We start from the raw sequence: 15,177 nt of genomic DNA, 5'->3' as shown, positions 1-15,177 counted from the left end.
TCAATGGGACCTTCTCAAACTGGGGAGAGGTAATGAGTGGGGTACCACAGGGCTCAGTCCTGGGCCCAGTGCTCTTCAACATTTATATTAATGACTTGGAGGAGGAGGTGCAGGGAATGCTGATCAAATTTGCAGATGACACAAAATTGGGTGGGATAGCTAATACCCTGGAAGACAGGAACAAAATTCAAAGTGATCGGGATAGACTGGAGTGCTGGGCAGAAAACAACAGGATGACATTTCATAGAATAGTAGGGTTGGACGGGGCCTACAAGGCCACTGAGTCCAACCCCCAAGTCCATTTAATAGGGATAAATGCCAAGTTCTGCACCTAGGAAAAAGAAACCAAATGCACACTTACAAGATGGGGGATACGTGGCTCAACAACACTACAAGTGAGAAAGATCTTGGAATTGTTGTCGATCACAAGCTGAATATGAGCCAACAAGGTGATGTGGCTGCAAAAAAGGCCAATGCCCTTTTGGGCTGCATTCATAGAAGCATAGCTTCCAAATCCCGGGAAGTCCTAGTTCCCCTCTACTCAGCACTGGTTAGGCCTCATCTGGAGTACTGTGTCCATTTCTGGGCACCACACTTTAAGAAGGATGCAGACAAGCTGGAGAGGGTTCAGAGGAGGGCAACAAAGATGATCAGAGGACTGGAAACAAAGCCCTATGAAGAGAGACTGAAAGAACTGGGCATGTTTAGACATGAGAAGAGAAGACTGAGGGGAGATAGGATAGCACTCTTCAAGTACTTGAAAAGGTTGTTTCTGTCTTCCAAAGTATTAGCTATCCCGCCCAATTTTGTATCATCTGCAAATTTGATAAGCATTCCCTGCACCACCACCTCCAAGTCATTAATAAAAATGTGGAAGAGCACAGGGCCCAGGACTGAGCCCTGCAGTACCCCGCCCGTTACCGCTCCCCAGTTTGAGAAGATCCCATTGGTAAGCACTCTTGGAGTCCAATTCTGTAGCCAACTGTGGATCCACCGGATCATTGCTTCATCTAGATGACTTTGAGCTAGTTTGCTCATCAGGAGATCATGGGGCACTTTGTCGAAAGCTTTGCTGAAGTCGAGGTATATGATGTCTACAGCATTCCCACGGTCCACAAGGGAGGTGACCTGATCCAAAAATGAGATCAGATTCGTCTGGCAGGATTTGTTCTTGACAAATCCATGTTGGCTTTGAGTAATCACTGCATTGTTTTCAAGGTGCTTCCAGATGGATTGCTTTATCATCTGCTCCAGAATTGTCCCAGGGATTGATGCCAGGCTGACTGCTCTGTTGTTCCCAGGTTCCTCCTTTTTACCCTTTTTGAAGATAGGGACAACATTAGCCCTCCTCCAGTCATCTGGCACTTCCCCTGTCCTCCATGATTTCCCTAAGAGAATAGACAAGGGATGCAGACAAGCTGGAGAAGGTTCAGAGGAGGGCAACAAAGATGATCAGGGGACTGGAAACAAAGCCCTGTGAAGAGAGACTGAAAGAACTGGGCATGTTTAGCCTTGAGAAGAGAAGACTGGGGGAAGGGGGGATATGATAGTGCTCTTCAAGTCCTTGAAAGGCTGTCACAGAGAGGAAGGCCAGGATCTCTTCTCCATCACCCCAGAGTGCAGGACATGGAAGAATGGGCTCAAGTGACAGGAAGCCAGTTTCCAGTTGAACATCAGGAAAAACAGAGCAATACGACAATGGAACCAATTACCTGGGGAGGCGGTGGGCTCTCCCACACTGGAGGCCTTCAAGATGAGGCTGGACAGCCTTCTGTCAGGGATGCTCTGACTTGGATTCCTGCATTGAGCAGGGGGGTGGGCTTGATGGTCTTATAGGCCACTTCCAACCCTGCTATTCTATGAACCCCCTGGCTTTGGGAAACAAATTCAGGGCCGGGGGGGCTCATGGGTCCAAGCCAAGCAAGGCCCCTTGTTCCAGCAAGGCTCTCAAGATCCGGCCAACTGGTACACAGAGACAGAGCAACAATTTCCCAGGAATATCCTCAAGCATGCTATGCCATTCATGTAGCCCCATTTCCGCCCTGCTGGTAATGGGTCGGCAGCCTGGGCCAGGCTCCCCTGGCTTTCTGGGCCCCGGTAAAGTGTAGCCCCCCGGGCAGCTCCTTCCGTTCCCCAGGGCATCTTGGCGGCCCGGCCGCCCGCACAGGAAAAGCTCCGCTGAATCTAGCCCGGCCGGCGCGTGCCTCGCGCTCTGCCGACAGACTAACTCCCCTTCGCCCCCGCCCCGTGCGCCTCCAGGGTCAAGGCCGAGTCGAGGAGCACGCGGAGCAGGAGCAGCCCTTTTCCAAGGACCTTTGATCGCTCCCTTATCTCCGAGTCCGCATCGTCTGGGCTGCCTCTGCATGGAATCCGAGCGGGCCTGGCCCGGCCCGGCCCGGCCCCCGCGCCAGGCCGCGCGCCCTCGGCCCCCGGGACGCGACGCCAGCCACCTGCCCCTCCGCCCCGCCCGCCGCCGGGCACAGCCAATGGGCGCCTTCCCAAGAGCAGCCCCGCCCGCCCGCAGGTAGGATAACTCGGGATGCCGCGCAACGGGCAGGCGAGAGGGCGCCGAGGAGCCGGGCAGGTGAGTGGCGCCTGCACGGGCCTGTCCGAGGGAGGGGGCTCGAAGCCCCTGCCCAGCCCCGGGGCTGCAGCCCGGGTCTCGTGGCAGCCCGCCCCAGGGAAGCCGGCGTGGGCACAGCCTGGGGGCAGCGCAGAGCGGCGTGAGGGGCAGGACTCGAGAGGGCAGGCAGCGGAGGGCGGCGGCAGCAGCAAGGGCTACTTCGGGGGGGGCATTGGAAATATGGGGGGAGCAGAGGGGGGAGGCTCCCCGGTATGTGTCTGCTGCGGGATGGGTTTGAGAGCTTTCCCCAGGAACGGGGCCACAGAATGGGAGAAGCCTCCATGCGGGCTGGCCCCGGAGAAGCGGCGTCGGGGGCGAGGAGGGGCCTCTTCCGCGCTGGCCCCCTGCCCCGGTCAGCTTACAGCGCCGTCTAGCGTTATCTGTGCTCCCTCACAGTGCTTGGTGACGTTGCCTCAAGGTGAAGCCGCGTTGCGCAGATTTGTATCTAGAACCAATGACATAAACTGGAATTGAAGGAAGGACCGTGCTGGAAAGCTGGCCGGCGGGCGTTCGCCTGCACAGGGCCGCCCGAGCCACCTGCAGACCTTCGGGGCGAGCGGGGAAGGCTGGAGACACCCGCTGCTTCCCTTTGCCCCCCGAGCCGCCAGACGCGGCGTCGGCCTCGAGCGCCCCGCGCCGAAGGCTGGCCGGGCCACCTCGGGCGGAGGCGTGCGGGAGGGAGCGCCGCAGCCCTGCCCCTGGCGAGGGACAGCCCCAAGGCGTGGCCCGCCCGGGCGGAGAGGGAACCGGCCCTGCCGACGCTCGGCTCGGCCGGCCCTTCCCCGTGCCAGCCGCGCCTGCCCCGTCTGAGCCCCGGCATCCCCCGCCCCGGCGCGCACTGCCCGGGAGCCGCTTCTGCTGCCGCGCTCCGACCTGGGAGGCAGCCAAGGGGAGGCGGCGGCGGGGCTCCCGCTCTCAGCTGCTACACGGTGCTGAGAAAAAGCACTCTGCACGTGCTCCGAAGTCTCCCCGCCTTAATAACGCTTGTTGTTTACGGCGCTTCGGCTAGCGGAGCACTGTGCATGGCTAAAATGCGAGGCCCTGCAGGGGCAGAGTCTTGACATACCGCCTTGCCGCCTCTCCCGCAGCAGGGCTCTGGCACTCCCAGCTGCTTCCAGGCCACGACTCTGCAGCCTGCGCCATCCTGTCCCCAGAAGGGCCTCCCCCCCTCGATTGCTCTGCGAGGGGCACCCTCCGAAAGACACTGGTGCTTGAGGACAAGGCCCCAGCAGCAGGCGAGAGGAGCCTCTCGTCTGCCTTGCTGGACCCGGCCGTGACAGGTCTATCTCACCCGGTATGTGGTTTCCGACCGTGGTCAACTTGGGTGCCTGGGGAAGGTCCAGAGTGGGCCATGGAGGGGATGGACGACCACCCTCTGTTGTAGCCCTTTGCCTTCCGTTATCTGCCATTACCTTCCATTATTCAGAGACACCATGCTTGTGATCTCCCACTTACCTGTCGTGGGTGATCGCCACTGGCAGACCTGTGAATCTGTCTCCCTCGCTCATCTGCCACCCTGTAAACTGTGGCCCAGGCATCTCCTGAAGGGCTGCTGAGACCCGAGCAATCTAGCAGCTCAGGTGTGTGTGTGTGTTTATTTGTTTTTATGCCGCTTCTCAGCCAAAAAGGCTCTCAGGCTCTCCGAGTGGCTGACACATAAGCAGTTTAAAAAGACAGCCTCTGCCCTCAGGCTTACAATCTGGAAAGACACCACACCCAAGGAAAAAGGAACGGGGATGGAAGAGGGGGGAATAATTCCTTCAGCAAGGCTGGTGGGATGGTTCTGCTCTCTCTCTCTCCTCTAGTTCTTGAGAGGGTGCGTCACACAGGGAAGAAAAAACCCTGTTGTCTCTCACACCACAAGTCCTGGTTTAACTGCACAAGTGCACATTCGCATGACATGCTAACCCACGATGGATGATAAGCTATGCACTGTGGGCTGTTTTAAGAACATCCCACAGCGCGTGGCTGGTGCACCCGACAGACGATTGGGCATGCCACCCACAGTGCACAGCATGCTCCCCCCTCGGTCCTCCAGCCAGCCCTGCCCGGAATCCCCGGGGACTTGGGGGCAGAACCCATCATGTCTGCTGCAAAGCCCCTGCCCACCCCCCTCCGATCTTGATCCTGATGACGGTCAGAGCCCTTTTTTCCCAGTGCCCCTTTCCTCTTGCCAGCAGCAGCCCCTCCAAAGTGCCCAAACGGCACTTCCGAGGGGCTGCTGGTGCCCCCCCCCCGGCTTCTACCAAGGCCCCAAGCCCTGCTTCGGCTGTGATCCTGATCACGGACAAAGCCTTCTTTTTTATGTTTATTTTTATGTGCAAAAACAGAGTTGGGATTTTATTTTTGTGCGTTTTCCCAGCCCTGTTTTCTGTGTGCAAATGGCCCCCAGTTTTTTATTATTGTGTTGGTTATTCACAGTTGTGCGCTTGCGCAACTGCAGGTATCCAAAACATAGGGGCTTGCCTTGGCTGCTCCCCCATATGTCAAATATACAAGGGAACACTCAAGGCTACATGGTAGCAAGGCTGTTTGGACAGCCTTGCACAATTGACAAGAGGGGCAATAGGGTGTGGATCACCCCCTAACAAAGGTATTCCCATGGTTAATGCGTTGCCCTAAACCTGGGGGCGGGCTGCTAGGTATCCCCACTTGCCCAAGTTCCCTGCATCTGTTTTTAAAGGTGCCTGAGGTGCTACCCCCTTTCCCCCTTCACATTGTGATAACAGCTGTCAAAGTACAAGCAGTTACCCCCTTTGGGATAGAGAAATGGGGTGGCATTCACTTCTCTATGAAAACGGGGTGCTGGGGACTTGGACAGGAGTGCACTAGAAGGAGGGGATCCCCAAAGGTTGGGCTGGCACTTTAAATCCCTAACCCAGCCCCCCCCCAAGCCTTGCCCTGGCCCCTGGGAGTGCCCCCCTTCTAGTGTAATCCACCCCGAGTTGGCAGGATCCTGGTTTCATAGAAAAGTGCCGTCCTTCCCCCTTTTGCTCTTTTTCTATTAGCCGCATGGGAGTTTGACAGCTGTCAAAAGAGCTGTCAAACTCCTGCTCGGCTAGTGGGGGGGGGGGAGACACAGTGGCGAAATGGGGGCATCTGCTTGAAAAACACTCTCTTTGTCATAAAAAAGAGCCTGGGCCGGAACTCACGGTTCACAATACTGCTTGTTGTGCTCCAGAACGGCCTCTGACTGGCTCCAGCAAGTCTCACAAGATCTGGACATAGAGGGAAATCGGTTTCCACAAGTATCCTCAGTCATGATTTACAGTTCACTTGTCACTAACATTTCAAAGACGTTCAAATAAAATCAGTACATCTATTTATTATTAAAATTTATATATCGTCAAGTTAAAACAACTCAGTAAATCAATTCAAAACAATTTAAAACTTAAAACAAGAAAAAAATGAGAACTTTAAAAACAGCCAAACTTTTAAACAACTACATAGATAAAAGGCTAAATCAAAAAGATGCAACAACACAGAGTAAAGGGAAATCCCACAGGCTGGATTGAAAATGGATTTGACCTGTGCTCGCAGCTGGGGAACTGGCACATCTACATGCCACTGCTTTTGACAGCCACCTACTTCCTCCAGCAGGTCCTGCAGCCGAGATGCGGTCCTCCACGGTGGTGGTGGCAGTGGCGCTCAGCCTCCTGGCCTGTTCTGGCTCCAGCCCTCCTCCACAGTCCCAGGGAACAGCTTCCATTTTCTCTGACTTGACCCCAGAGGAGCATAGGGCTGTCCGGGGCTTCCTGATGAACCGCCCAGAACTGGGGCTCCAGCCAAGCAAAGGGGGGTCCTTGGCCAAGAACAGCCTCTTCCTGGTGGAGCTTCTGGCCCCCAAGAAAAGCCATGCCTTAGGCTACCTCGATCTGGGTGGCCCCCGCCCTCGGCGCCGGGCCCGAGCGGTGGTGTTCTTTGGTGCTGCGGACAAGCCCAGAGTTGCCGAGTATGTGGTGGGGCCGCTGCCCACGCCAGCCTTTTACCGGCCTTATGGCCGCCCCATGCCCTACACTTCCCGGCCGATGACGCAGCTGGAGTACGAGATGCTCTATGGCAAGCTGGAAGAGCTCCTGGCCCCTCTGAGGCAGTTCCTGCAGGACATTTCTGGCTTTGGACTTGGCGACTGCCATGACCGGTGCCTGACTTTCACAGACATCGCCCCCCGGGGCCTGGCATCGGGGGAGCGGCGGACGTGGGTCATGCTGCAGCGTTTTGCGGAGGGCTATTTCCTGCACCCAGTGGGCCTGGAGCTCCTCATCAACCACAGGGAGCTCGATCCGCGCCTTTGGTCTGTGCAGAAAGTCTGGTACCGTGGGCAGTACTTTGAGAGTCCGGAGGAGCTCGCCGAGCAACACGCACGGGGCACGGTGGCAATAGTTGCCCTGCCCCCTCACCCAGACGAGAGCCTCTACTCCACCTTTGTGCCACGTGGGCACTTCGCCACGGGCCCCCCGACTGATGTGCATGGAGCCAAGGTATGTGAAACGCAGGGCCACCGTTACCACGTGCATGGCAACCTGCTGGAGTACAGCGGCTGGAGCCTTGCTTTCCGGCTGCGCAGCTCCACCGGACTGCAGCTCTTTGACGTGCGCTACAATGGCGAGCGCATTGCTTACGAGCTGAGCATTCAGGAGGCCATTGCCTTCTACGGGGGGAACTCACCTGCAGCCATGCAGACCAAGTACATTGACGTCGGATGGGGGATGGGCGCCGTCACACACGAACTGGCACCCGGCATCGATTGCCCCGAAGTGGCCACCTTCCTGGACGTCTACCACCAGTACAATGCTGATGGGCCGGTCCGCTTCCCCCGAGCCATCTGCATCTTTGAGCTGCCCACTGGGGTGCCATTAAGGCGCCATTTTGACAGCAACTTCCATGGCGGCTCCCACTTCTATGGAGGCTTGGAGGGGCATGCGCTTGTGCTCCGCACCACGTCCACAGTGTACAACTATGACTACATCTGGGACTTCCTGCTCTTCCCCAATGGGGTGCTAGAGGCCAAGGTCCATGCCACGGGCTACGTTCATGCCTCCTTCTACACGCCTGAGGGGATCCGATACGGCACCCGCATCCAGGCCCATGTGCTGGGCAACATCCACACCCACTTGGTGCATTACAAGATTGACTTGGATGTGGCAGGTGGGTCCCTCATTCCAGGGGGGGGGCATTCCGGAGGCTGGCAGGGCAGCCTTCTGTGGGAGCAAGGCCCTTGCAGACCTCGCCATCCCTTCCAGGGTCTGCTATGGGTACATGGAACAGGGATCGCACCACGGAGCTGTTTCTCTAGACATGCTGTTCCTTGTGAATGCCAGAAGCTGCCCGAGACTGAGCAAGGCCCCCCTCGGTCCCTCTAGCCCAGTATTGCCACCACTGGCAGGTGGCCCTGGGCCTCCCTCCGGGGTTTCAGGCGGGATTCTTTCCTCACTCTCCCTGGAGTCACCGCCAGGGATCGAACCTGGGGCCTTCTGCATGCGAGGTGGGGGCCCTCCCCCGGTTCTAAAGCTGTCCCATCCCAGGGAAATGCACATTGATCAGGATGCCCTTCTACCCCTGCTCTTCTGCAAAAGAGCAGTGGCGGCTTTGATATTTCCCTGCTTGGGCGAGGAGCTCTCTCTGCCCCAGCTTTGCCAGAAGCGTCTGAGCCCAGGTCCAGATTCTCCAGGCAGGTGACAACGGTCTGTCTCTGGAGGGCCACCTCAAGCTCAGGCTGGGCCACCCAGGATCAAACCTTGATCCAGAGCAGAGGAGAGACTTCTGAAAGGCAAAGGGGGAGGGAGGGGCCAGGAGGCCTGCTCTGGCCCATGACCACCAAGCCCAGCAGTCCATTGCATCACAGTGCCTCTGATGCTGCCCCGTCCCCCTCCCCCTCTATTCTCTTTGCTTCTTGAATTCTAGGTTTTGCTAGAAGGGAATGTGGTCATCGTAGTCCCAAGATCTTACATTCCTCCCACAGTGCCCGCCGGTGGTCTTCTCGGCTGGTGGTCTTCTTGGCTCGCTTCTTTTCCTGGGCTGCCCTCCACCTCCTCTTTTGCCAGTGCGCTTCTCAGATGACACTCCATGAGGCCTGTGCTTGCAGCACCTTCCTCCAGCATTCTCTGTGCTGGCTGTCCAGCCTGCACGGCGGCTCTCTGTGGGCGGGCATGGTTGCCCCTTGCATCCCTTGCTAACTTCCCACCCTTTCTCTCCATGCTGGGGCCCAGAGATGCTGAGACAATATGTGGGCTCCAAAGAACACAACACCCCCACCTCCATTTTTGACGGCTGCTAGTTTTCAGCATCTCTCCTGGCTCTGGCCCGCTCCCTGGGGCCACATCCTGCCAACCTCAGTTCAGCCCTCCGACAGGTGTGGCTCCTGCATCTTCCTCCTGGCCTTCCCAGACACAGGCCCAGCAACTTTGCTCATCTCTGAAGTGCTGAACCTGAGAGCCCCTGGTCTCCCGCCCATGGATGTGGATCCAGCAGAGAGACCAACGACAAGACCCCCACCCCACCGGCCAGGCCTTGTGAAGTGGGCCCCCAACATACCCAAAGCAGCTGTGCAGATGTGGAGGTGGAACTATGCAGATGAGGCAGAGAGGAAGAGGGGAGCGTTCCCCCCAGGGGCACGCCATGTCCCTTTCCTGCCACGAGGCCTTCCATTCCTGCCCACAAGCCCCTGGGAGGGAGGCAGCAGAGCCTCCTTCCTCAAAGCCTCCCAGGAAGCCCTTTCCCCAACCTCAGAAGTGCACCGTTTTCTGGGGGGGGGGGTAGTGATACTCTGCACCTGCTCAGGAGCACTGATGTTTTTCTAGCCCAGGCTAGGTCCTAGGACGGAGGTTCAGGCTAGGGCCTATGGGCCAAGGTTAGCTCTTCCTGGGGAGAATGCAGAATCGGAGGGCTGGAAAGGTCCCTTCAGCTCCTCTTGGCTGAGGGCAGGATCACCTGCACCCTGCCCAGCCGCCTCTGCGGAGACGCCAAGGAAGGAGATGCCACACCTCCTCTGAGGGCAGCCCAGTCCAGGCTGCAACTGCACCCACGGCTGGTTGGGTCTGGGCAGGATAGCTGAGTGCTGAATGCAGGTGCTGAACCTCAGATGTGTACAGCACGCGCACACACCCCCGTGCCACTCCCCGCTCATCCCTTCAACAGCTGGGGAAGGGCCTGTCCCCCGTGCGCCTTCCTTTTCTGAAGAGACCAATGGCCAAGACTGCACAGGGGCTCACGCCGCATGTCCTGTCCAGAGCTGGGGGGAGTTTTTGCAGTTGCATCTCATAACCGAGTTCAGGGGTGCAGAACGTCAGGCCCGCGGGCCAAATCCAGCTGCCAGGGGTTCCCCAAGGGGCAGCGCCCCCTACCCCTACCGCCACACCCTTCCCCCGACCAGGGGCGGTTGGGTTTTCCCCATCCTGACAGGCGGAGGCGCCTCTCCCCCGCCTTCCGGGCTGGCAGGAAAGGCTTTCAGGCGAAATACGCCGGGGTCGCTGGCCGCGCCCCTCTGGCCTCCTGCCCCGCCCGCTGCTGGCGTGCGGCCCGTGGGCCGAAAGAGGCCCGAGCCCCCGGCCGAGCGCGCGGCCGTCGCCCCAGAAGCAGCCCGCGGCGGCGGCGGCGCCTTCGGGCGAGGCTCTTGCCCCTCTGGCCGCCCAGCAGCCGTGCTCTCCGCAGGGCCCCTGCTCTGTCCCCTTCCCTCGTCCTCCCGCGCTCGCTCTCCTGCCGCCGCCCTCGGGGCTGCAGCAGCGGTGCCTGCGCGGCCATCCCAGGCAGCGGCCCTCAGGAGTCGGAGGCCCCGCGGGCTCCCCGCAGAGGCACGGGCAAAGGAGGGGGGCGCCCCTTCTGGCCTCCCCCCGCTTCTGGCCTCCAAGAGGCCGCTTGATCCCCGCGCCCGAAGCAGGCTCTGGCGGGCCGCCCGCCTCCCTCGCGGCCAGCGCCGCCGCCTCGCTCAGCGCGTGCCTGCATCGGCCGTCCCCGGCGCCCCCGCCAGGCTCGCCCGCCCCGCCCCCCTCCTGCGCCCCCGGCGGCTTCGTCTACGCCGAATGTAGTTATTTGCGCGGCTGCCGCTGCTCCTTTTCCTCGGAGAGGCCGAGAGTCAGTGACTGGTGCAAAGCCCCCCAGTGCGCTTCACGGCCGAGCGGGGATTCGGACCTGGACCTCCCCAGCCCAGGCTAGCGCTCGAACCGCGTGGCCGCGCTGCCCTCGGGCGCCTTTTGCGAGACGCTTCGGACGGGGACTGGACGCGGCTCGGGCGAGGTCTGCGTGCCAGCCCGGCGCCGCCGCCCAGGCTCCCGCTCCCCGCAGCGCCTCGCCTCTGGCCAGGTCTCGGCGCCTCTTGCCCGCCCCGCAGCCGCTTGGGCAGGGCCCTGGCTGCCCTGCCCTGCCCTGCCCCGCCCAGCCCCGCCCCTCGCCTCCCCGCAGGCTCCGCCGGCGTCCCGGCGAGCGAGGGCCCTGCCAACGCTCTGCGCCCGCTCTGCTTCCCAGGCGCCGGGAACAGCTTCGAGACGGTGGACGTCGCCTTCGAGAACGTCTCCCTCCCCTGGGAGCCCGGCCAGCGGCTGGTGCAGCCTTACCTGGAGCGCCAGCCGCGCCTCTGGGAGCGCCAGGCCGCCTTCCCCTTCGGCCGGCCGCTGCCTCGCTACCTCCTGTTCTCCAATCCCAGCCAGCAGAACCGCTGGGGCCATCAGCGCAGCTACCGCATCCAGCCCAGCTCCCACGCCAGCCGCGTCCTGCCGCGCCGCTGGAAGGAGGAGCCGGGCGTCTCCTGGAGCCGGTGAGCCGGGAAGTGGGCCGGGCTGCGGGGAGAGCGGGGGCCCGGAGGGGGGCCGTGGGCAGAGCCCCTCCCGCCGAGCCAGCTGCGGCAGCCCCTTGCACGGTCGCTCATCCTGGCGGCGTCGTGCGTTTGGCCGAGGGAGGGCCTGGGCGGCGGCGGCAGGAGCGGGAGCTCCACTTTGCTGCCCTGCTGCAACCCTTCCTCCAGCGCATGCGGGGGGGGGGGGGCATCTCAAAGGGTGCGTTCTGGGGTGACCTCTCTGAGCCGTGACTTTTCCCCTTGCAGGCCGGGGTGGTGGTGGTGGAATAAGCTGCCAGGGGAGGGAGTTGGGGCAGAGGCCCCTCCCTTGGGGCCTGAGGAGGCTCCCACGAGATGCTGCGGTCTTGTGCCTCGATCAGAACGGGACCAGGTGGCCTTTGGCTGGTCTGGTGGCTTCTGCTAGGATGGCAGACCCTGGCCCCTCGACGCCCCTCCCATTTCTGTGTCTGATGACAAGAGAATGTCACCTTGCTCTCCAGGAGACAGGAGAACCCTTCCCTCTTCGCCCAGCTAGCTTATTTCCCATACCTGGACAGGTGTGCCTGTGACTCACCTAACCAAGAGAGAAAGCAGTGGCTGTATGGACAGACCTCACTCAGCAACAGATGTGTCAATCCCAGCTGAGTGTTCAGGAGTTCAAGAATTAATTTATGGGTTGTGTTCCCTGAAGCCAGATAACACAAAGTGGTACCACAAAATATGCATTTATTGCTCAAGCAGCACTGGCGAATAACAAAACTTTGCAATGATGAAACAAGCAAGACACATCACTACATGCAATGCAATTAGGGTGATTCGGAGCATAACAGAAACTGTGGCCAGCATATTTCTTAGTAAAGTTGAAGTTCTGTTCCTCTCAGCCAACAAAGCCATCATCATTAAGTCCTTAAAGTCCCTGTCTGGCAGGCATGGTGGGCAGAGCTTAGGGCACCCCACTCGGCAGGCTTCTCGTTCTCCCAGGGGCTCTCTGGCCAACCGTATCAAACTCTTACTATTCATGGCATTCCACCCACATCTTAAACACAGGTCTGTGCACCTTTCCCTCAGGAAGGCCTCTCCCCAGCGCAGCTGGGCTCACAGCTTAGTTCAGAAGCAGCCTTGCACAGGTCTGTCTCCTTGTGAGGTCCAGAGCATTTCACTTCAAGAACGTGCTGACCCACCTGTGGCCAGCTCCCTCGCCCCAGTTCGAAGAACGCAATGTTGCACGTCAAGCAAGCTCGTAGCATATGCGGAACAATTCGCTTTGCCCTTACATTTAGCACACAGAGATCATAATGAACAATAATCCTATGCAATACGTTGGGTTCTTATCAACACTGCATGTTACATTCATGCTTTGTGGCATCCGCACAGGATCCTGCGGCACAAAGCTATTGCACCAGGAGAGGCTCCTTGATCCAAAGCAGAGGCGGTCAGGCAGTGGGGACATGGGCGCCTGCCTTCCCCTCACATGTGCAGGTGCGGAGGGCCAGGGCCCCGTTGCCATTCCTGGGTGCTCAGATTCTGCGTCCCCCTGGCAGGTACCATTTAGCCGTGACTCAGCACCACGAGAATGAGGACACCAGCAGCAGCCTCTACATGCAGAATGACCCCTGGACGCCCAGCGTCAACTTTGAGAACTTCCTCCGAAACAACGAGAGCCTCGACAACCAGGTAAGGGGGGGATGTGGGAAGGCAGCTTAGAAGTGTGTGTGTGTGTGTGTGTGTGTGTGTGTTGGGGGGGGATGGACAGCAGTGTTTGTGGGCGGCAGGCAGAACAAAGATGGTGGAGAGCCCCATTTAGCCCGGGCCTGGGCTAAATGGGGCCTGGGGCCCAGTCCAGTGTGGGGTTCAGGGGCTGGGATGAGAGAGGATGCGTGCCTTCATGACCAGAGGTTTCTTTCTGGCAGGATCTGGTGGCCTGGGTGACGGTGGGGTTCCTCCACATCCCGCACTCAGAGGACGTCCCCAACACGGCCACGCCTGGGAATGTGGTTGGCTTCTACCTGCGCCCCTTCAACTTCTTTGACGAAGACCCGTCAGTGGCATCCAAGCGCACAGTCATTGTGCGCCCCATCAAGCCTGGGAGCAAGGAGGGGGTGGACATCCAGCGCTGGACGCCAGACAGCCCCGGGCCATGTGTCTCAGAAGAGCCCTTCCGCTACAATGGCACGTACAGCCAGGACTAGCTCCGTCCCTCAGCTGTCCCCCTGCCCCCATCCAGAGGCACTGCAGGGGCATAATTTCTGCCTCTCTCCGTCCAGGGGCAGCCCCCTCCAGCCCTGTTCTCTCAGGCAGGCCGTCATTGGACCTCAAAGGGAGGATCTGCATGCGCAAAAGAAGTACCACGGATTCAGCGCCCCAGGCAGGACTTCCCACTCCCCTCTGACCAGCCGCAGGTTTCCCTGGAGGCAGCTCCACCGGGCAGCAGCTACATCCCTCAGACGTGATGCAATTCCTTTCTTAGACTAGATTTCATGCTGCTCCCATAGAGTTCTGTACCACTGGATCACAGAATCAGTTTCACATCTGTAGAGCTGGGGTGGCGTGTTGTCCCACCTCGCCCCGGCACTAGCTTTGAGACAGCCAGCAGGAAGGACTTCAGCAGCAATGCATAATGGCCCTGCAGTTCACGGCCACAAGACGTGACAGTGGCCAACCACGGAAAGGGCTTTGGCCAAGGGATGGGTGGCTGGAGCAGGCAGAGGAGGAAGTGGCCATGGTCGGAGCAGGCATGGACAGCTCTGGTGATTTTTCTCCCACGTTCACATTTTTTAAATGTCACTCAAGTTCTTTATTTCCTGTTTATGAAGGAATTTGCAAATTTGGATGATTTTGGTGATTTTTTTATGAGCAAACCAAACAAAGTTCATACCTATCCCTAGTTCCGACAGAGGTAGGAGGATTCCCCCGGCTACTAGATGTGGCCTTCCTGTCTGGCTGCAGGTGCCCCAGGAGCGCCTGGCCGCGCAGGAGGTGCTGGACGCAGGGGCCCCTCCCAGTCTGAGCCAGAAGGGCTCTTCTCCAGCCATGCATGGGCACTTCTGGGCTGGCCCCTCCAAGGTTCGCCCTTCCTGGGTCATTAATGGGAGGAGGGGCTCTATTCTCCACACGGTACTCAGGGGCCTTGGGACCCCCGGGCTGCTCAGCACTGCGCTGTGTATCAATGAAATCCCACCAGACTGACCAGCAGGCGGGGACAGGAGACATAGTGTTGGTCTAAACATCCAGATTCTGGGTTCCAGTGCTGCCTTGGCTGTAGATTCAGCCCCCTCGTGCACCTCCCTGGGGCTTTGCGCCATCACGTTTGCTCGTCTCTTAGATTCAGCTCTCCCTTTGTGAACTAAGAATCTGTCAGCCTGCCTCACAGGCTTGTTGTGAGAGTGAAAGAGATAAAGTTTGTAACCTCAGCAGAAATTAAACTGTCAGCACAGCAACGGAACAGCTGCCATATCCAGTCTATGCTCTTGCCAGGGAGGGGAGGGGGAATAACACAAAACCAGGAAAAAATCAGAATGACTGGAAAATGTCAGACCTGCCCACAGTATCTCTGGAAACTTGGCCAGTGCCCAGTGCTCTGGCACTGTGGCGCTGCCACCAACTTACCGTAACACACAGAGGGAGGCAGCCAATGAACCTTGGCCACAGGCAGCCCCCCTTGGTTCATCTCCCCGGTCTTGTAGGCAGTGACTGGCAGCAGCGCCTCTCCCGGGTCCAGGCAGGATTCTTCTGCAGCCCTGCCTGGAGATGCTGCCAGGACTGAACCTGGGACATTCTGCAGGCGAAG

General features: G+C 59.3%; 1 protein-coding gene across 2 annotated transcripts; it reads left to right on the top strand.

Annotated features, from left to right (window-relative positions):
• Positions 1 to 2,532: 2,532 nt before the first annotated feature.
• Positions 2,533 to 14,831, top strand: AOC1 (amine oxidase copper containing 1). Of its 2 annotated transcripts, none has more exons than XM_084859691.1 (5): positions 2,533 to 2,584; positions 6,224 to 7,771; positions 11,084 to 11,372; positions 12,932 to 13,064; positions 13,301 to 14,831. In XM_084859691.1, exons 2-5 carry the CDS (start codon positions 6,238 to 6,240, stop codon positions 13,577 to 13,579), a joined length of 2,235 nt encoding a protein of 744 aa, XP_084715817.1. In that variant the 5' UTR covers positions 2,533 to 2,584; positions 6,224 to 6,237; the 3' UTR covers positions 13,580 to 14,831. The 2 variants fall into 2 exon arrangements, with proteins under 2 accessions (XP_084715817.1, XP_084715816.1); XM_084859690.1 differs by having other exon boundaries at positions 6,221 to 7,771.
• The last annotated feature ends 346 nt before the right edge of the window (positions 14,832 to 15,177 follow it).

The sequence above is a fragment of the Heloderma suspectum genome, chromosome 5 (genome assembly GCF_057233095.1).
Source record: "Heloderma suspectum isolate Gila_16-S chromosome 5, 16-S_ref, whole genome shotgun sequence".
Lineage (NCBI taxonomy): Eukaryota > Metazoa > Chordata > Lepidosauria > Squamata > Helodermatidae > Heloderma > Heloderma suspectum.
Note: the sequence above shows the minus strand (reverse complement) of the source record. Positions and strands in the feature narration are given on the sequence as shown.